Here is a 20,735-nt window from a genome sequence, read left to right on the forward strand (position 1 = left end):
ACGAAGGAGATCTCCCAGAGAATCCTCTCTATCTTCTCTTCTTCCCTCTCCATGTTCTGTATTTTTGGAAATACGACAGTTATTCTTAACCCTTGCCTTTCAGCCGCCGATGAGGCCGTCCTCGATGCTAACTGTGACTGCAAGGACGGGATACCGCCATTTTACGTGATGTAGCGTTAGCTCTGTTTGTCTTGTTTGCACGTTTTCTCTTGCGCGTGTAGGAGTCGCCCACACACACCTTCTTCCTCTTTTCTCCCCATGCTTAGAATGCCATCAAAATAGCACCAATGATATCTCTTTCTGATCGATCTGACTGGCTGTCACACTGACCACGGTCGTGTACGGCCGGTCCTCTCGTATCTGCCCGTGTTTCAACTGTCAACAATACGGCCACATAGGAAGCATCTGTTCCAACAAGACCGTGTGCGGCCTCTTGCGTGGACAGTCACACGACCCGGGACTGTCTCTAGAGGTCATCCACCGACTAGGGGCCTCGCAAGTGCGTCAACTGCCACTCTACGCTTGTAATTATATATTCTGCCAGATAAGACCAATCTTTACATTCTATTTCTCTTCATCTATACCTAGCTCCGCAAGGATTGAAGAGTTGTGCTCTCCAACATCAGGAACAGAGTCCATCCGAGCAGCAAAGTTGCCTAATCCATCCTGTGTCATACCTGGTGGAAGGAGGGCGGGAACTCTGCCTGTTGGAGTCTCGATCTCCGTCCAACGACCGCGAGCTTTTAGTTGAGGGTGGTCCCAAACCCCCTGCATGTTATTTACACTAGCGTTTGCAATGGAAGCATCGTCTAGACGGCTAATGACTTGCTCCGACGTGAGAGAGGAAAACACTCCGCAAATGATTGCCTTCAGCTCAGCGCGGTTCTGTGAGCGCACAGAATTACTGGCAAACCGCGCATCGTTTGCCAGATTAGGTTTCTCCAGAACCCTATCGCAAAAATTTGCCCACTCTCTCTCGTTTTGGATACCGAGCATGACGGAGCCATCGCCAGTCTCGAAAGGACCATATGGGTAGATTGCTGCATGGGAGGCACCGGCAGGAGTTGGACCGGGGGCGTTGGCGTAAGTGTAGTACATTGGAAATCCCATCCACTCAACCATACTTTCGAGCATAGAGACATCAATGTTGCAGCCACGTCGTTGAGGATCCTTATCTCGTTGGATAAGGGCTGCCAGAATGTTCGAATACGCATAACACCCAGCAGATATATCGGCGATAGAGATGCCAACTTTAGCGGGTTCCTTCCCTGTCCCCGTCACTGATAGCATACCGGCTTCACTCTGGATCAAAAGATCATATGCCTTCTTATCGCGATAGGGGCCATCAGGGCCATAACCGGAGATGTTACACACAATGAGTGAGGAGTTCGTCGCTTTGAGATCGTCGTGGGACAACCCTAGTCGAGCGCTCGCTCCCGGGGCTAGGTTCTGCACAAGGACGTCGGCCTTGCTCAGAAGGCGCATCAGAATTTGGTGATCTCGCGGCTTCTTCACATCTAACGCTAGGCTCTCCTTCGAACGGTTCGTCCAGACGAAATGAGATGCTAATCCATTGACTCGCGAATCATAGTTGCGGGCGAAGTCTCCAACACCGGGACGTTCAACCTTAATCACTCGTGCCCCCAAATCCGCCAATTGCCGGGTGCAGAAAGGTGCTGCTATAGCTTGTTCGAGACTGACGACCGTGATGCCGGTGAGGGGTCCAGTTTTGGAGGCCTGGGTAGAAGAATACCTGTAAGTATTAGAAACCAGCTGCGGGGCTGCCCGCACCAATGGCCTTGTTAACGACATGATGTGTACAGCGTATGTTAACACCATGAGAAGCAGTACGACAAGAATACTAGGGTATATAATAGTTGTAGGTGGACCTCGGCGCCGCACGGTTACTTGGTAACTCGGCGGGTATACTCCGTATCATAACGGCTATTCAGTGGGGGGCCTCAAAAAGCCTTTCAAACTGTAGCCGTCTCTTTATGTCAGCAGCCCACCCCACTTCGGTTGTTGGTCTGCTTCACCAATACGGTAATTTTCTTCTAAACGATAAATTTGAAGCCGTTTGCCTGCCGTACATCCACCGTTAAGATGAATTCTGATATCGAGAAACGTATTGCTGAAGCCTAGAAACTCAAATTCGGTTGTCGCGTCAATTCAACGTTCCTTATCAACGCATTCGAGCTAGGTCTCTGCTCAAGCTTTTCGTTATAAATCCTTCACGAGCTCGAGAGACGTCGAGGTCCGTTATATAGCTATCTATGTGGGCATCCTCAATGAAAGGCCTCCATGGCGCGGCCCACAAAGCGAGCTCTATAACCCTCCAATAATTTCGCGAAGACGCAGAGCTCGGTTCCGAGAAACATGCGGATCGGAGTACCACTTTCTATACATTGTTAAGCGGGTTAAGTTGGATCGTTGCTTCTGTAATTATAGACCGCAGAGACTGCGCTGGATTCTAATAGAATATGAATACGCTGCCTCAGTAGCTGTAGCGGAGGATTAATTTGGTGAATGGCTGGCTAAGCGTACGATTTTGATCGGTACCATTATACCTGGCCCATCTCTAAGTCGAGGGTAGTGTCGCCCATTGCGCGCTTAATTGTGCTACCCTGATTCTCCTCATCACCGTCGTCCTCCACAAGTTCCGTAGCTCTATGAAGCTAATCTATGGCCCGGGGCATCGTAAGAGCACAATTAGCCGCGAGAAAACAAAGCGGAAGATAAACGTCCGTCGCGAAGTCGAAGCGGGACATGACTTTCCGCACGTTATAATACATCCTCAAAGCATAGTTGCAGATTTATCATAGGAATTAACTGGCCGATAGATTTCCATGCAACTGGTTCATTCATTTCCCACTCTATGGCTAAGCTAACTGCCCCTGAATCGATCCCTGGACTAAGTCCTCAAGGCTGCTTGTATCAACAGCCCCGATATCCTCGTTGTCCCGACGGTCATACAGGGTTCCACCTTCGGTCCAAATACGCCGCAAGGTGTAGAGAGTAGCCTTCGGGTCATTATTCTCCCATGCACCCTTCTCCAGTTGCCGGAGCTCGTCCAGAGGGGTATATTCGACGGACCAGGTGCTATCCGTCTGTTTTTCGAACTCTGCCAGTATCGCCCGGGGCGTCGTGGTGAAGGAGTTCACTTTTAAGGCGCGATTACGGGCCACATCCCAGTGAGTCAGGGTGTGGACGACGAATTTTCCAACACTATTGATATTAGCATGGTCGATCGCACATACAATAGCAGTGAAAGAGAATGTACGTACTCTGGCCGACTGCTTAGACTAATCCGTCCATTACCGTCACCCAGCAGTACCGCCCGCTTGGCAGCGACATCAAAGCTGCCAGCCTTGGGCTCAGGCCCGCGGCCGACGTAGAACGGAAAATCCCCATAGGGGCCAGTAACCACGTAGGCGTACTCGAGCTTCCCCTGAACCTCGCTCAGTGCCGCGCGAACCTTCAGCTTCTGCTGATGGGGCTTCTCGTACTGCGAAGCTGGACTATATTCAATATCGGTACCATACTCGGAGGGGATGAAGCGCTTGATCTGTGGGCTCTCGGCAGCCAGCTGGATGAGGGGGATCTGGGCAGCGATGGTATCGCGTCCGAGGGCGGAAATTACCGTGTCAAAGCCTGTGTTATTAATACTTTTGTATTCCTTGGGCGAAGCGATACTCTACGAACCTGCATAGGCAGCCTTGATATCATCCTGATTGGCAATGTCTCCAGTAATGATTTCCACGCCGGCCTTTTTCAAACCGTCGATCTGCGACGACTTTGTTGCGACAGTATTAGCGCTGGTGAATATGGCAATGCGGCCAAAGTTATCCTTCGCGTTGACAATGGCGTCGATGATAAATTGGCCGATTGCGCCGGTGGCGCCGAACATGAGCAGATTGGACTTCATCGTGGGCGTTGATGCGTTAAATTCAACTCCGAGGAGGGCGCCTGGCTTTAAATAATATTTCCGTTATGGCAGGATTAATTATCATCTACCTTGTGATTAATAATGCGAAACCCCGCGCGGCCCAACCCACTGTGGGGAGCCGTATCTAATGCGAGCAAGATAACCCCGATCGAATTCGGTAGGGAGCAGGGAGTAATAGGCGTGAGAGATGACGTTAACCGATGGTGATGGGCTAGTATAACGTACTTTAGTGAGCGTAGAGAAATAGTTGTGTCAAAGCAGGCAATAAAATGAAAACTAAGGCTGCGGGGTTGCTTCTAGTCGGTGAAAGTTGCTTGGTCTAATGATGGAGGAGATCGTGTCTATGCATTATACGGAGGAAGAGGCTCCAATAGCTGGAAACGATGGCATGAAGAACGTAGGCTAACATGTTAGCACCCGGTACGCCGTAAATATTAACTTTCTTATAGTATTTCAAAATCAGTCGGGATACGGCGTAAGGACTACTTGTAAAGATACCCCGCAGACGGAGTATAACTCTCCGTTAGAGCTTCCCAGAGCTACATAGTTCCACAAACTATATAAACTTTACATTTCCTTCTCATCTCAACCTCATCTACTATCAATCCTCCATCATGTCTCTCCCAACAGAATGCGATGTCCTAGTCGTCGGTAGCGGTAATGCCGGCTTCTCCGCCGCCATCTCCGCTGCACAATCGGGGGCCGGCTCCGTCGTGCTGATCGATAAATGCCCCGAAGAATGGGCGGGAGGCAACTCATATTTCACAGCTGGCGCTTACCGCACTGTGCACGGCGGACTCTCCGATCTCCTTCCGATCATAAACAACGTCGATGATAGCCTGGCGCAGCGCATAGACCTTGACCCGTACACGGAGCAGGACTTTGCCAACGACATGCAGCGCATCTGCATGGGACGGTCGGACCCAGCGCTCAGTCGCACGCTGATCCAGGAGTCCAACGCAGCCGTGAAGTGGCTTGCTGCCAACGGCGTCCGCTTCCAGCTATCCTTCAACCGCCAGGCCTACGAGGTCGGCGGCCGCTTCAAATTCTGGGGTGGTATGGCCCTGAAAACCCAGGACGGCGGAAAAGGCCTGATCCAAGACCACCGCGCCGCCGCGCAGCGCTACGGCGTGACCGTTTGCTGGCGCACTGCCTTGACCAGCGTCCATCTCCACGACAGCCGCAGCCGCAGCAGCGGGCAGCCGCGCCGTGTCGCTGCGACGGTGGTTCATGCCGGCGGCGAGCCTCGCACTATCGCCGCGCACGCGCTAGTCTTCGCGGCTGGCGGCTTCGAGGCCAGCCCTCGCCACCGGTGCCAGTTCCTTGGGCCCGGCTGGGACATGGCGCTGGTGCGCGGCACGCCGTACAACACAGGCGACTGTCTGGATCTGGCACTGAGCGGCGAGCTAGGGGCCAAGCCGGCAGGCAACTGGTCCGGGTGTCATTCGGTGGCGTGGGATGCCAACGCGCCGGCGCACTCGGGCGACCGTGAGGCGTCGAATGAGTTCACCAAGTCCGGGTATCCGCTGGGACTGATGATCAACGCGATGGGGCGACGGTTCGTCGATGAGGGTGTCGATCTGCGCAACTATACGTATGCGCGGTTTGGCCGCGCCATCCTTGGCCAGCCGGACCAGATCGCCTTCCAGGTGTGGGATGCACGCATGACGCCGTGGCTACGCGCCGAGGAGTACAGACCGGAGCGGGTCGAGCGTCTTACAGCAGACTCAATTGAGGAGCTGGCGGAGCTGTGTTCGCGGCGCGGGTTGCAGGACCCCGCGGAGTTTGTGCGCACCGTGCGTGAGTATAATGAGGCCGTTGCGGCGCATCGGCGGGAGAATCCTGGCATCAATTGGGATCCAGCGGTGCGGGATGGGCTGTCCACACAGTCAAGCACGAAGCAGCTGGAAATTGCCAAGTCCAACTGGGCGCTGCCATTGGACCAAGGGCCGTTCGTAGCCGTGAAGGTCTCGTGCGGCATTACCTTCACGTTTGGCGGGTTGGCCGTTGATCCGCAGACAGTGCAGGTCATTCGCTCATCCACGGGCGATGTCATTCCGGGGGTGTTCTGCGTGGGCGAGATGATGGGTGGGCTGTTCTATAGCAACTATCCAGGTGGGAGTGGATTGACCTCTGGGGCAGTCTTTGGCCGTCGTGCAGGAAGGGAGGCAGCACGGGTGGCCTTGAAGGCAAAGGTGGATCGGGATATGAAGTTGTAGAGCTATCGTCTAGATAAATAAATATATGACGGGATAGAATATCCTAGATCATGGGACCCCTAGTCTCGTGACTCCGTGTGCCCTATATCACTGGCTTTCTATATAGGCACACTCTCTAAGACATCTGTTACTGTTTGTATATAGTTCTGTTTGCCAGAAGATGAGTATCAGGGGGTTTCCCCTGGGGCTCCTCTCCATCCTCTCCTCTTTCTTCATACTTTATATTCTTTCGAATATAATAGTTCTCCTCCACTTCTTGTTCGTTTAATTCATACAAGGCATTACATTAGAAATGAGGCTTCTTTAATTCCTCCTTTGAATCCTCTTTTTAGATTGAGCCACCATGTCTTCTATTAGGAGGACGAAGGCGACCAGAACGTGGAATGGTGATTGACGATACTATCTCCCTAGCTAGAGCTCTCTACTAGCTACATTATTGGCTACTGGTAGGCTCCTGGGGTGGGGCACTCCCTATGGACGGGATAGAGTTGTATCACGTGATTTTGGTTTGATCATATTTGTTTTGTTTGCATGCTTTCTTTTACTTAGGTGTGTGGGAGGTCACCCACCCACACCTTCCCTTTTCGTTTCTCTTCCATGCTTAGAATTTTATCAAAATAGCACCGATGAAATTGTTTTCTGATTAACTTGGGCTTGCTGTCACAGCGTGGAGGAGAAGAAGAAGTAAGGTCGTCGACCCACACGAGGTCAGGAGCGTTTTATGACTGAACATACGGAGGACGCAGTACAGAATACATTTTCTATAAATAATTAATATAACCGTTATAAATTTTATTATTGTTCTATTTTTCGGATACTCTAATAATTATTGTTATCTTATTACGGAGTTCTCTGATTATGCCAACGCATACATAGGATGTAGTTACTAGTTAACTAACTAGTTAACTTAGTGAGTTAGGTCCTGCTGAGTCATCTCATGCCTGACTCCTTAGGCCGCAACCTTCTTTGTCGTAATTTTCCCTTAAACAACCAACGCCAGATAAACACATCGCGACGAGTCTCGACATTCATCTCTCTTCATTTTACCGTTGACGGGGAAATGACCTTTTGAATCCTTCCTCTCCGATCCTATCGAGCCCGGTTTCTCTCCTCTAGTTTGTTTTATAATCCCTCGTCACTTCCCCCATTCCTAGCCAGCGGTGGTGTTCATACCTCTCCCTCGGTTCCATTCTGATGGCCCCCATCGGGGTTCTCGAGCGTCTCCGGACTCTCTATGCTAAAAGTCACGGTATGTCCGGTGGTTCGGAAATGATCTTCTGGGAACTTCTAACTGTTGCGACCTAGATCTGCCCGTCATTTCGGCCCAGACGGCGGCTCTCTTATCGGTAAGGACGCCCTTCGCATGCATTCGATATCGGGTCCTAGCGCGCTCCGCTAGCCATCTATCAGAATAGCACCACCACCTCTTGCATTGAATGGGGCGTTACAGAGCAGAAGAAAGCAATCATGCCTCCTTTTTGCTTGTAATCGTCAGTTATGTTTTGAAGCTAACCCTTTAAAGGTCCTTCTAACCTTAATCTATGTGGTCCCATTCTATGTGTCTTCTATCACTCGGCCATCTCCCACCCTGAGTCGGGATGCTCCATCGGTTATCCGGGCGAGGATCAGGGCTGTAACCATATCTTGCATCCTCAGTACGGGGGCGGTTCTCTGGCTGATCACCGCTAAGGATCATGTTTCCGTTCTCGACGCCCTAAGGCTGATGGGATGGTGGCCCCTCGGCGTGCAGGAGATCCTACGTAGTTTACTCCTGACGGCCATCCTGTTTATCGGCCCCCTTTTTGAACGAGGCATTGCCGAAGGGGAGTGGAAGGATTGGATCCGCGGAAATAGAGTATCCGAAACTCTTCGTGGCTGGATTGGTTGGAGAAACTATGTCGCCGTATGTGAATTCCCTCGCCGAATCGCAACGGTTCTCTCACTAATCTGAACGCAGGGTCCTATCACGGAGGAAGTCATGTTCCGTTCGGTCATCATACCCCTCCATCTTCTTGCCAAGCTCTCCCCGGGCCGCATTGTGTTTGTGGCTCCACTGTACTTCGGAATTGCCCATGTCCACCACTTTTACGAGTTTCGCTTGACGCACTCAGACACCTCGGTCCTTGCAGCATTATTCCGCTCTCTCTTTCAGTTCAGCTACACCACAATTTTTGGTTGGTATGCTACGTTTATCTACCTCCGAACCGGTTCCCTTTTTGCCGTAATCCTTGCCCATACCTTCTGTAACTGGTGTGGACTTCCCCGTCTCTGGGGAAGAGTCGAAGGGAATGTCCCGGTGGGACCTCCTTTCGCCAAAGGGAAAGAAGATTCAGATCGGACTCCGGTGTATGCATACACTCAACTATCCATGTGTTGGAGTGTCACATACTATATTCTCCTGTTGGCTGGCGCCGCTGGCTTCTATTATGCGTTATGGCCCCTGACGGTTTCTCCCCACGCCCTAGCTACGTTTGTCCGCTAGTCCAAGTAGAGACGTTGGTTGTGGACTGTTTTTGCATGTGGATGACTCGCATTGTTGAGCGCTTTTCCGCTTTCAAATTATACTTAGTATGAACCATGCAGCCGCTGTTCTGTTTCCCCGCATGAGTGAGAATAATAATAGCTGTCAGATAGAGTCTTTGGTACATATTTGCTTATAATATCATGTCCTTAACGAAAACAAGCCCAGCCTTAACCACTTCCCGTATATCTCTACATTCAGAGCTGCGTGGCCGCTTTAGTGGAAATCAGAATGTGACCGATCTGCTTACGTGGATATCCTGCACCGATCGCCTGCCCCCAATCTATCAATTACCTTCAACATGTACTCTACGCAGTGCGGACGGCGTCAGTTTCATATTACAGACACACTCTCCTACCGTGAAGAAACGGCGAGGGTTAAACCTACCGGGCAGGTAAGGCTGACTCGGTCGATACTGACAGCCTGAGGCGACAGAGTATATTTCTCATGAAGCATAGGCATTTCGCGAGACCTTTTTCCCTTTACCCCTTCTACAGAACTCTCCGGTTTGAACTACAGAAGCTACCCCGAGCCGTTCTAATTTCCCTCGATTACGACCGACGGAGTTAGACATATGATACTCCGAACCACAGCGGATAAGGCGCTATAACGGCATTCCCAAACGAGTGCGGAATACTACGTGAGACTCCGCCGTCTCGCCTCCTCGACGAATTAGGAGTTAAAAGTTGTGTGCGCGCCTGCACAAGAGGGTCGCCTCAGTAGGCAGGAGAAAATCATCCAATATCGACCCTTTTTGTAGCCAGAAATGTCCATCAGTACATGATCGACCACGGTAACGCTATGGTCGATCACGTCGATCGATCCGGCCACAACCGGGATCAAATAAAACCCACTAGGGTTAAATGTAAATGGGGAGAAATCTGAGCTCGATTAAGCCAGGTTTCGCGGCGAAATTTCAAAAATTTGATCCGCGCCTGAGGCGTTGTTTTTACATAGTTATGCTTAGTTAGCCTGCGAAGTACTTGATAAGATAAGCAGCCGGAAGTTCATCACTCCGATCAAACTGCTCCTCCGCATCATCATGACTCCAGCACAATATCGCAATGGCCGCCTCTATCTCGCCGTCGCCGACCATCCTTCTCCCTCTTCTCCCGCCTAATACCATCGTTGGCATCGATCTCATCACCTTTACCTCTACTCCAAACTTTCACGGCATTCGCGATCTCCCCGTCGGCTGGCATTTCCTCTACACCGGCACCACCGAAAGCCTCTCCCTACGCAGCGGCGGATGGTTCCACATCGGTAGCGAAAACGGAGATAAAGATGAGGACATTGCTCCCGTCGATACTCTCGCCGTAGGCCCCCGCGGCGCCGCTACAGAAGTGCTCATCTGGAAATGGGACTCGGAGACGGAGACGCTGGCGTCTCTCGACCCCGCCAACGACGCCGACAAGCAAGAAGCCTTGCGCTGGAAAGCCAATCTCGGCGCGGTCTGGCAGGCCGGCGGACTTTTTCGCTACCGTAGTCGCGTCTCGGTCGCGCAATCACACACCGGGAACGCTGTTACTGCTACGGATGACAACCACGAGACCGAGACAGTGGGCCGGCGGGACTGGGAACGTCTTACGGATTGTCTATCGTCGCGACTGCTAACGCGCGTTATCGGCGACCCACGCGCGGATATCGACGGGCGATTGCGTTGGACCGTCACCTCGGCAAGCTCGGCGGTGCGAGATAACGACGATATTCCCGGGCTGGCGCCGGAGGATTCGTCCCGCGTCACGGGGGAGGCGGAGAGCGCATTCGGCTTCCTCCCTGTGGATTTGAAGCGCACGTGGCGCGAGGGGGCGATCGGACGGGAGCGGACGGAGGCGGCGCAGGATCGGTCGTGGGCGCTAGGAGAGATGCTGCGGCAGGTTGTCGCGGATGGGTCGGGGCCGGGATCGGGATCGGAATCGGAGCGGGCGGCGGAGAGACAGGTGCTAGGCGAGCTGCAGTTTACGTTTCTGATGGGGCTAACGCTGGTGAACTACTCGTGCTTGCAGCAGTGGAAGCGGCTGCTAGAGCTGGTATTAACGTGTCAGCGGGCGATTCGGGACCGCGAGCGGTTCATGAGTGATGTACTTCGGCTGTTACTAGTGCAGCTAAAGCGGTGCGATGATATCGAGGGCGGTCTATTCGACCTGGACGGCGAGGAAGGCGGGGAGTTTCTACGGAACCTACTGGTGAAGTTCCGACGTTCGCTTTACGAGGTTGTTAGCGATGGTGATGGCGCAGGCTCGACCATCGAGCAGGAGTTTGCGCGGCTGGAGGCGTGGGTACATGACGAGTATAACTGGGAGCTGAATCGCGAGGCGGTGGTTCGACGAGGCATGGTGCGGTTGGAGGACGGCGAGGAGGTGGAACTGGAGATGAACGACGACGACGGGGACGATGAGATAGGGGAATATGCTCCTATGGTGGTGGATGTAGTAGAGGATGCACCTGCATCTATACATGATGATGAGGCGAGTGACAACGACGATCCGCGAATGTAGTTTACCCATATATTATACGATATCCATATTTGCCAGAAGACGGGTAGTGCTTAAGGATGGGGGGGTTTCCGCGCCAGTGCAGAGATAAGAGCCGTGGTATAACGACAGTCAAGTTCCTTGTTTACTGTCTCAGAATGCGGCTTAAATATACTCCGTTTGCTAACGGTATTCTGGCGTTTGCCTTTATATCACGGGCAACTACTTACAAGTGGGTACTTACAGCCGTGTGTGACAGACAATATTAATAATAAGTGCTAGAACAGGTAACCGGTGGATTTATAGAGGCCTAATTTATCAAATCCCTACAAATTTCTAAACCGGATAGATGGTGATCTACTAGTGCTTTCCGCCCTCATGCTTTGTCTACCTGATATATCCTATGCTTGTAGGATAGGTAATAAGTAAATATTTCTGCTTTGCAGCCAGGTATGCCCTACTTTGTACTCCTAAGTGTACCAGCTACATTTCACAATAATTTTAATATAACCTTCTGTTGTGCTTTTATTTACCTAATTAGCTCATTCTTAGTGAAAAATAAACTTAAATCGATTATTCTTTACTACCATATGTCCCTGTAAAGCATGTTTGTGAGGATAAGGTCTATATTAAATCCTCTGAAATATATCATATCTTAACAAGCGACAGTCACTTTATTTAGATAAGTCAGACATATTCATAAGATGCTAAGTCCTGAAGACTCTGAGTTCCTCAAACAAAAGTGCACAGAAACCTCCTATGGAGTGGACACGCAACCAGATGATTCAGAACAACCCAAAATTGCCATTGCTGTCATTGGATGTGGTATCATCGGCTCTGTCCTTGCCCTTGGGCTTATCAAAAGAAACATCAAGGTAAGGGTGTACGAGCAGGCAAGTACACTACGTGAGATTGGTGCTGGTATTGCTTTCACCGCAAATGCTCGAGAATGTATGTCTTTGATAGACCCGAGGATCGTCGATTGTGTGAATGCTGTGGCGACGACAAATGGTGATCCAGAAAACCCCAATGATAACATGCAGTTTATCGATGGCTATAGCCATATTCAAGGAGAAGATGACGATATGAAAGACAAGATACTATATAAACTAGCCGCCGGACCAAGAGGATTCGAGGGATGTCACCGAGCGCATTTTCTTGAAGAGGTGATAAAACTGATACCGGATGGTGTGGTGCATCTTTCGAAGTGTCTAGCAACAATTGAGGAACATCTGGATGATAAGTTAGTGCTGAGATTCAATGACGGTACCAATGCGATGGTCGACGCGGGTAAGCGCATTTATAATACCAGGCTTTAGGTATTCAACTGACTCAGTCTCTAATACTAGTAATCGGATGTGATGGCATCAAATCTCGTGTTCGCCAGCTCATTCTGGGGGTAAATAACCCAGCCTCATACCCTCACTATACAAACAAAGTTGCCTTTCGCGGGCTAGTCCCTATGGATGAAGCCATTGCCAGATTGGGGACCTACCGTGCACGCAACCAACATATGTACGCAGGCCCCAAGGCACATATACTCCATTTCCCTGTGGCAAAGCAAAGTTTGATGAACGTGGTCGCATTCATTACAGACCCCACAGACTGGCCATTGCATCGAGTAATGTCACAACCCGCAACTAAAGAGGAAGTGACACATGCTTTTGTGGACTGGGGTCCCACTGTACAGTCAATAATCGACTTATTGCCATCCAAGTTAGAGAAATGGGGGATATTCGACTCGCTAGAGTATCCTGCGCCTACTTACTCGCGTGGTAGGATGTGCATTGCAGGCGATGCTGCCCATGCATCATCACCACATCACGGCGCTGGCGCTGGTATAGGTATTGAGGATGCTTTAGCCTTATCAGTACTGCTGGAGTTTGTTCAGAAGAGCTGCGAAACTTCCGCCATCAATCGATCGACAGCCTTAGAGAAAGCATTTTCTATTTTTACTAACGTCCGTCGTGAAAGATCCCAGTGGCTTGTTCGTAGTAGCCGGGAGGTATGTCAGATCTATGAATGGAGTGATCCCTATTATGGCGCAGATATAGCTAGAGGATTCGAAGAGATCAAACGTCGCTCCTATATGATATGGCATTTTGATATTCAAGACATGTTACGGACATTGAGGCTGGGTTACTATCATTCAATTGGTGTCTAGTACAATTTTCTCGTGGAAATTCTAACCTAGTATATTTCATGCTTTGAGATTTTCTACTGACTTACGGAGTAGTCGTGCATTAATCCATGTTATCAATGAATAGTCAAGGTTCAATTAATTTGTTGGAGCCCGTGTAATGAGCGACCAGCTATGTGAAGGGCACAAGAAGTTGAGTGCAATTAGTGTATTCCCAAAATACAGATCGTAAAGTGGAAAGAGAGAGGATGACGAGGATCACCTGGGAGACAATGGAACAAGGCAGGCCGTACTCAACAGAAGCCATGGCGATGCATGGCCACGACGAACTCGTACAGCCTTTTGGTTCTCATAGGCCAGAAGATGTGGGCCTTTGTCAGTCGGTCTACAACCACCAGGGCATGGTGATACGTCTATCCATTACGTTTGCAGGTGGGGAGATTCTCGACGAAGTCCATGCCGATATCAAGCCTCTCACGAGCGGGCACGAGCAGCTACTTCTGCGTGTCGCGTGCCTTGGGGGGGGGGGTCGTGCGTGGTATACAATAGAATGTGGCAAATTTACTTGCGTATCGCAGTCAGCTTCCATCTTCGCCAGAAGTAATATCGGATCAGGGCGCGATATATCCACTTCGGGTCCGGGTGTCTAGTCGTCAGGTCATCGAGACGCTTCGGGGGGATCAAGGGACGGAGTTATTGTGGTCGGACACGCAGAGACTGTCGTGGAGCCAGTGACGATGGATTTGCACTGTGATCTGCACAAGGGCAGCGACGGGCATCGGCCTTGGGCGAAGTCCCACACGGCTATGTAAGCAAAGCTCGCAAACAAGATAATGGGACTAGTCCCGGTCACGTGACGCAGCTCCATCTCGTGGCGGCACAGTGAACAGCTCCTACAACCATCCCCACCGCCACTAGATATTTCTCCATCCTGACTTGCATAGAGCATGGATGCTATCCTAGTTGGTCCCACACCACCAGTATTCCTACAATTCTCGAGTTTCTTTTTTCCGCAGCCAAGCAGGAGCCAACCTTCTTGTTAAATGCAGCGAAGCGATTCGCCCCGCAGTTCAAGCGCGGTACGGCGTATATCAGCCAGCCGCATCAATATCCACTCACTACACAGCCCCTGAGCCTCAAAAAAGATCATTGATCATCTACATCGACCAAAAACACCACAACATCTTCTCCCGCCTCATAGCACAATCCACAGAACTCACCGGCGAGTTTCATGTCTTCCCTTATAGGATTTGAAAGGGAGGACGATGACAATGTGCTTCATTTATTCGCGTCAGCCTTTGGTTCCGAACTCGCTCACTTAAAGTATGCCAGTCCCACGGTAGAATCCGGCACCAAACCCCTCGTGGAGAATGTCTGGACACCCTCACGGGTTATTTTCGGCGAAGATTTCACTGAAGTCAACCGGACGTTGGTGAGCATGCTGGCCGTGAAATGGCTACTCGCCGACCAGTATGATATATTCACCGGCGGCCAGCCTGCCCGCAATAAACTCACGCGGGAGTCATTCCACCATCTGCGCCAGTTCTTACTTGACCGAAACCCCTCTTCGGAGGATATCTCCGCTCTCCTCGTGGCTCTCGCCATAGACGACATCGGGAAGGACCCAACTCTTACTAAGACGGTGGAAGAGAAGCTATCCTCTCCGGCCCAGGACCATTCGGAAGTGGTTCTTTGCGCGGCCCGTGACGGCCTAATTCCTTCATTAGCCGCTCTTCGGCCGGATAAACAAGCCGCAGTACTCCAGAATCTGCAGATCGGCTCTAAGCTAAATATCGCCCAGTTAGTTCAGGCAGAGACCGCCCCGGCCAGCTTGGCCATCCTCCAGGACAGTCTTGTGCCCGAAGACCGACAGGATGGCTTTAGTATCAGAGCTGTCGTGACCCTCCTCGATGTGGCCGGCGCAGCAGCGCATAGAGACCCACGCGGATGCATCGTCATGACGGAGCCCGTCTTCCAGCCGTACATGGAGACCATCACGATTCTGGACGAATTCCGGAAAGGTACCATCCCGACTCCACGGGCCTGCTATGACCGCATTCTTTCGTACCGCGCTGAGGTGCTGCACCGCAATGGTTACAGTCTGTTGTCTCCGGCGGTTGCACAAGAACGAGCCCTGCTCCGACTTCTCTGCATGGGACGGGTCGAGGATAAGGGGAAAGCCCGACTATTCCAACAAGCTTTGGAGGAGCTAGATCCGTTTCCGCGAGAGAATTTGGTCAACGGGTTGAATGTGGATGGTATCGAGGATGGTACTGCAGTTCTCCCCTACTACGCACCCGGTATCCTGGCAGAGTCCCTACGCAATGTCCCTGACCAGTCTGATGCCTCTGTGGTAAAGGTCCTGATGGCGTTTATGCGATTTTTATCCAGAGTGTTTGATGGATCTAAACCCATTCCAGGATCCCCCGGTGACTTAGTTAAGCGGGACTTGGCGTTTGCTCGGGATACAGTGCATAGTGACGCGTTTCGAGAGAATCCTGGTATCTTGGATGCATTGAGATGAAACAGAACGAATGACGCTCCCATATATACGGCTTTTGCTCATCCACTCCAATGGCAGGAGGTTTGTTCAGTTATTCATTAACGGGTTTATGCATTCTCTGCGACATCTTTCTAGGAATTATAATTCGATATCTGTTCTATGTTAATTCGCGATGAATAACGAACTAACAAAAGTAGTTACACGTTAGGTACATGACCACCTGAGCTTTAGTCAAAAAGAAACAGCTTAAGAATAAAACAGCTTCGGCAAATTGTGGCTGCAATATTGTTTGCCCTCCTATGCCACGAAGGAACGCAGACCACGCCATCTGCGCTTAGGGTGTAAAATACCTCAATGATAGAGCCGCCCAAGCTGTACCATGCGAACTACATAGCGCGGATGTCGCTCGGAATGTGCAGGGCCTCCGCGTGGCTTACTACAACAGCCAATGCCTGATAGTTAACCGCGCAACCTTCTGGACCCTCTGAGCTGCCCGGAAGTGAAGAACACATATGCCACATGATGGCGACAGCCATTCAGCCAATCAGAAATAGTTGTCATTGGCGCTATGTTGATAGGATCCAGAGCATATAGAGGAAAGGAAGAATGTGTGCGTGGGCGCTCCCACACGTCTATGTAGGCGAGACATGCAAACAACAGGACTAGTCCAAGTCACGTGATAAAATCCCGGCCCCAATTGGCGGGTTCTCTTCCGTGGAAAAGTCACGCGATCCTTATCGTCTTATCGCTCGTCGTCTTGGGCCGCTCCATCTCCCCCCATCTTCATCCATCTCTACTGTCTAGCCATGCCCCTACGGATTACCTCCGCCCCTGTCTCCGGTGTCAAGAAACGAAAGAACCCAGCGCTCTCTCGACCCCGAGCTTCTCCGTTCGCCACTCACGCCCGCCGCAAACTAACCGCATCCCCAGGTGAGGGAGCCAAGGGTAAAAATGTCCCGGTGGATGAAGATCTAGGGCCTCTCCCGGATATCGGTGTGTCGCACTACATCCCAGAGACCACGACCGTTCAGAATGTCGTTCAGGCGATCGAGTACATTCTAGATCACATGTTTGAGGAGCTCCCAGCTCGACGAGCAGGCATGAACAGCACCCACATCGCGGAGACGCTGAATTTACGGCGCTCCCTCCCGCCGCTGGCCTCCGTTGCCCATGTCCATACACTGCTGAATGCCCCGACCAAGGTGGAGAAGGAGATTATGGAATTGATCCACACTGGTCAGGTGCGTCGACTGACGGTTCCCGGGAGAGGTAACGATGCGGCGGGGTTGGGTGACTGCTTGGTGCTGGTTAAGGACTGGGAGAGACTGGTGCGACAGAGCGGGTTGGAGCCGGAATTAAAAGGTATGTCTATGTGAGTGACTTGATCCTGCCATGCTAATACTAGCTAGATAAATTCCTCCTGGTCCTCAGTCGGCTCGGAAACACTTCCGCCGTATCTGGCGCGCTCTTCTCCCCTCCGGAATACATGGCGCTCATCCGTGCCGGATTCCTGGTCTCGTCCTCTTCTCTCTCGCAGGGCTCCTCGGGGCTTCTATCCCTGCCCAATTTCCAGTCGACATCTTCGGCGGGAAACTCCGCCAGCCGAAGTGATTGCACTCACCACCCTCCGCGTAATGCAGACCACCGTCCGCCATTCCACACCGCGACCCTATTCCTTTCGCTGCCCAACATAGGCCCATATCTTCGGCTGCTCGGCGCCGCTCGTGGACATCTCCTCTCGCTGCTCCAGCGGTCCAGCTCGAGCGAGATCCCCCTCGACCTTCTCCGCGACCGCTGGGACGGAGCAGTCGAGACGGACCGCAGTTTCAGCGTCGCCAAACGAGTCCGGGGCGAGTTTGCAGGGATCCTACCGGGGAGGACAAAGAAATGGAAAGATCTCTATGGGATGAGCTTCCGATGGGTGCTGGAGGAGGCGCTGGGAGCTGGGTTGGTTGAGATCTTCGACACTGGGGCCGTGGGGCCGGGCGTGCGCGGTCTATAGCATGGTCGTGGGGATATATTGATGGGTGATGATCTACGTACATGTATACTAGAATTAGATAATAATAACGATCTCCATGAGTTTCATCTGCCGTTGTCGACCTACCAGCTCTCGGGGGGTACCCGAAAGATACGTATCTCAACACCAACTCTTCCATCCGAATGATAGTAACTACCACGGATTCAACCCCGATTTGTTGGTGCTGTTCACTCCGTATCAAATGGATTGCGGCTCAACGAGAGAGGAAGGGTTCGATTCGCGGTATCAACTAGGCTAGTTTCTGCTTCGGAATGTTACGAAGCAGCCTCTTATGGGAGACGTCATAATACGCGCCCCAGACATCAAGGGATAGAATCGAATTGAATTATCCTGCGACGAGAGGGACGAGACGGAGGCCCACGTGATCCGGGGTTAGCCCTGTTTGTCTTATTTGCATGCCGGCGCGTACCCCTTTCTTTTAGTGGGTGTAACTGTCGGTAGCCTTTGCGAATGAAAGACGAGCAACTACTGCGCAGGGAAAGCAGACAAGATAGAAGACTATAGACCTAACGATAGACCTAACGAGGGAAAACATGAACATATAAGCGGGATGCGGGGACTCCGACCATCAATTGCCTCATCGGGATCGGCTATCGCCAACCCCCACGTCTGCACAGTTCCACCCGGCGGCCGCTCGGCGTCGACTCACTGGCCGGCAGGGCCGCTAGCGACTGTCCGGCCGTTGGCTCTCTATCTTATCGCTCGGCTAGCAGAGTAAGCGGGCTGTTCCCCGCGGAGAGCTGCTGGGGATACGGAGGGATAGAACCCCCACGCTCCTTACTGGCTGATGACACGGTGGGAGAAGGAATGCAACAATAGTAGGCCAACGAAGGATCGAGAAACTCGCGCGGACCGGCTGACTCACGGCATTAATACCCATTGATCCCTGACTTCCCTCATCCCGCCGTCTGCTATCCCGGCTGCCTCCATTCCTGCTGCTACCACCATGTCTGTCTCCGAAAATCCTCAACCCCCGTATCCCCTTCATGAGTCCGTTAGGGACAAGCTGGATCCGGAATACGTTGACTTCTACAATAAATATGTCATTAACCTACAACAAGTGCATCTGCAGCCTGTGGAGGCCTCGCGCACCAGTGGAGTGCTAATTCCCGGCGGGGGACCGCTTCTCGACGTCGGCAAGACTGAAGATATCACTATATCGCGCCGCGAAACCGAGGGTCCGGAGATCCTCCTGCGCTGCTTTACCCCTGCTGGAGAGAAGCCTGCCGCCGGCTGGCCGGTAATGCTCTACTTCCACGGTGGAGGCTGGGTGCTCGGCAACGTCAACACCGAGAACCCGGTGTGCACGAATCTCTGTGTGCGGGGCAACTGCGTCGTGGTGACGGTAGACTACAGGTGAGGATCCTCAGTGATAAAACGGAGCTCCTTGCGAGGGAGCACGCGCCCGAGTGGAAGGCTAATCCGTTGGGCTATAGACTCGCCCCCGAAAACCGCTGGCCCGCGGCCGTGCACGACTGCTGGGAAGCCCTGCTCTGGCTGATCCACGACGGTCCCGCTCGGCTCCCCATCGACACGACGAAGATGGCGACCGGTGGCTCCTCTGCGGGCGGCAACCTCGCCTCCATCATCACACACAAGGCGCTCACGCTCTCGCCACCCGTCACCTTCCTCGCGCAGCTGCTCTCGGTCCCTGTCACGGACAACACGGCCACCGTGGAGAATAACGAGGCATACCGTCTGTACGAACATACCCCGGCGCTACCCGCTGCAAAGATGTTGTGGTACCGCAACCACTACCTCCCCGACTCCAAAGACTGGACCCACCCGGAAGCAAGCCCGCTGTTCTTCCAAGGCGACTGGTCGAAGCTGCCGAGGGCGTTGGTCATGGTCGGGGAGTTGGATGTGCTGAGGACGGAGGGTGAGCAGTATGCAGAGAAGCTGCAGAAGGCCGGCGTGCCGGTGGACTTGCAGGTGATGAAGGGCATGCCGCATCCGTTTTTGGCGATGGATGCGGTGCTATCGGAGGGAAAGCGGTGTATTACGTTGATGTGTGATCTACTGAAGGAGGTGTTTTGGTCGAACTAATTAGACATCGCTCATAGACATGTAGCCAGATATATAGAAACAACTCCCCAGGCGCGGATTGAGTTTTGGAATTTCGCTACGAATCGAGCCCAGATTCCTCTCCGTTAGATTTAAACCCAGCCGCTTTCATTTGATCCCGGCTTTGACCGGATTGAACGACGTGGTCGACCATGGCGCCGCCGTGGCCGATGAAAGGCACAAGAAATTGCCTGTCATGACACGTACCAAGATCACATCTTTGTATGCCTGTTCAATAGAGTATTTGCTAGGCCTCTCGACACGTTGTCTTTTAGTCTTCCTGTCCTCATCCATATCTACCAAAATATCGGACCGCTGACGCTTGAGGCACATTGTCCACCATCCTTTTGGTGTCATTTGGGAAGCAATAGACAAAACCTTCAGAATGGTGCGCCGAATTATCCGAAGCGGTGCTTTGTATTTTGTGGGGAAATACTTGAGCATTTTGTGGGACAATTTGTGATCCCTATTACCCACCTGGGGATCCCAGTGTCAAATGATCTTTTTGACAGCATCCCAAAACCCTTTTTACCCATTGGCCTTAAGGCAAAGACCACAGCCATATAGGTGGAGTACCCCGATGTCCGGGGGTTGGTTTTGGATGTGGCGAAATTTGCGACGCAGCTTGTTAGGATCGTCTATTCTCATCTGGTCAACTTAGCCACGGAGGTCTCTGGTCGTCACCGTCAGCTACGGGAAAAGCTAGAACTTTGACAGGATCGGACATTGGAAGCCAAGCGGAAGTATAACAAATCTATTCGTGACCTACGCAATGAGAAGCAACGGCAACGGAATCGACGGATCCGAGAGAACCTAGAATGGCAGCT

The 20,735-nt window shown here is 52.0% G+C and overlaps 9 protein-coding genes across 9 annotated transcripts; 7 read left to right on the plus strand and 2 right to left on the minus strand.

Moving 5' to 3' along the window:
- Window positions 1–564: 564 nt before the first annotated feature.
- On the minus strand, window positions 565–1,812 carry BDV59DRAFT_196424 (CaiB/BaiF CoA transferase family protein; the record flags this gene model as incomplete). Its single annotated transcript, XM_073692714.1, has 2 exons — window positions 565–1,737; window positions 1,771–1,812. 2 exons carry the CDS (start codon window positions 1,810–1,812, stop codon window positions 565–567), a joined length of 1,215 nt encoding a protein of 404 aa, XP_073543253.1.
- Window positions 1,813–2,855: 1,043 nt separating this feature from the next.
- On the minus strand, window positions 2,856–3,958 carry BDV59DRAFT_188521 (uncharacterized protein; the record flags this gene model as incomplete). The annotated part of the gene is made up of 3 exons (XM_073691431.1): window positions 3,703–3,958; window positions 3,285–3,651; window positions 2,856–3,225 (listed from the first exon to the last, which is right to left on the minus strand). Coding segments are annotated over exons 1-3 (931 nt in total), but the record flags the coding sequence as incomplete, so codon positions are not given.
- Window positions 3,959–4,839: 881 nt separating this feature from the next.
- On the plus strand, window positions 4,840–6,247 carry BDV59DRAFT_211094 (FAD binding domain-containing protein; the record flags this gene model as incomplete). Its single annotated transcript, XM_073695727.1, has 1 exon — window positions 4,840–6,247. The coding sequence occupies one exon, from the start codon at window positions 4,840–4,842 to the stop codon at window positions 6,163–6,165; it is 1,326 nt and encodes a 441-aa protein (XP_073543255.1). The 3' UTR covers window positions 6,166–6,247.
- A 780-nt stretch (window positions 6,248–7,027) lies between these two features.
- On the plus strand, window positions 7,028–8,810 carry BDV59DRAFT_188522 (CAAX prenyl protease RCE1). The gene is made up of 4 exons (XM_073691432.1): window positions 7,028–7,414; window positions 7,471–7,511; window positions 7,688–8,068; window positions 8,123–8,810. The coding sequence occupies exons 1-4, from the start codon at window positions 7,360–7,362 to the stop codon at window positions 8,645–8,647; spliced, it is 1,002 nt and encodes a 333-aa protein (XP_073543256.1). The 5' UTR covers window positions 7,028–7,359; the 3' UTR covers window positions 8,648–8,810.
- A 906-nt stretch (window positions 8,811–9,716) lies between these two features.
- Window positions 9,717–11,288, plus strand: BDV59DRAFT_188524 (AAR2 splicing factor family protein). Its single transcript, XM_073691433.1, has one exon. The coding sequence runs from the start codon at window positions 9,751–9,753 to the stop codon at window positions 11,182–11,184; it is 1,434 nt and encodes a 477-aa protein (XP_073543257.1). The 5' UTR covers window positions 9,717–9,750; the 3' UTR covers window positions 11,185–11,288.
- A 576-nt stretch (window positions 11,289–11,864) lies between these two features.
- BDV59DRAFT_196429 (uncharacterized protein) lies at window positions 11,865–13,324 on the plus strand (the record flags this gene model as incomplete). The annotated part of the gene is made up of 2 exons (XM_073692715.1): window positions 11,865–12,450; window positions 12,510–13,324. The coding sequence occupies 2 exons, from the start codon at window positions 11,865–11,867 to the stop codon at window positions 13,322–13,324; spliced, it is 1,401 nt and encodes a 466-aa protein (XP_073543258.1).
- Window positions 13,325–14,216: 892 nt separating this feature from the next.
- Window positions 14,217–16,030, plus strand: BDV59DRAFT_188525 (uncharacterized protein). Its single transcript, XM_073691434.1, has one exon. The coding sequence runs from the start codon at window positions 14,532–14,534 to the stop codon at window positions 15,822–15,824; it is 1,293 nt and encodes a 430-aa protein (XP_073543259.1). The 5' UTR covers window positions 14,217–14,531; the 3' UTR covers window positions 15,825–16,030.
- Window positions 16,031–16,587: 557 nt separating this feature from the next.
- On the plus strand, window positions 16,588–17,833 carry BDV59DRAFT_188526 (Stk19 family serine/threonine-protein kinase). The gene is made up of 2 exons (XM_073691435.1): window positions 16,588–17,165; window positions 17,213–17,833. The coding sequence occupies exons 1-2, from the start codon at window positions 16,610–16,612 to the stop codon at window positions 17,803–17,805; spliced, it is 1,149 nt and encodes a 382-aa protein (XP_073543260.1). The 5' UTR covers window positions 16,588–16,609; the 3' UTR covers window positions 17,806–17,833.
- Window positions 17,834–18,446: 613 nt separating this feature from the next.
- Window positions 18,447–19,948, plus strand: BDV59DRAFT_188527 (alpha/beta hydrolase). The gene is made up of 2 exons (XM_073691436.1): window positions 18,447–19,200; window positions 19,281–19,948. The coding sequence occupies exons 1-2, from the start codon at window positions 18,791–18,793 to the stop codon at window positions 19,888–19,890; spliced, it is 1,020 nt and encodes a 339-aa protein (XP_073543261.1). The 5' UTR covers window positions 18,447–18,790; the 3' UTR covers window positions 19,891–19,948.
- Window positions 19,949–20,735: the final 787 nt, after the last annotated feature.

This window comes from Aspergillus ambiguus (genome assembly GCF_047715705.1).
Source record: "Aspergillus ambiguus strain CBS 117.58 unplaced genomic scaffold BDV59scaffold_55, whole genome shotgun sequence".
NCBI classification, from domain to species: domain Eukaryota; kingdom Fungi; phylum Ascomycota; class Eurotiomycetes; order Eurotiales; family Aspergillaceae; genus Aspergillus; species Aspergillus ambiguus.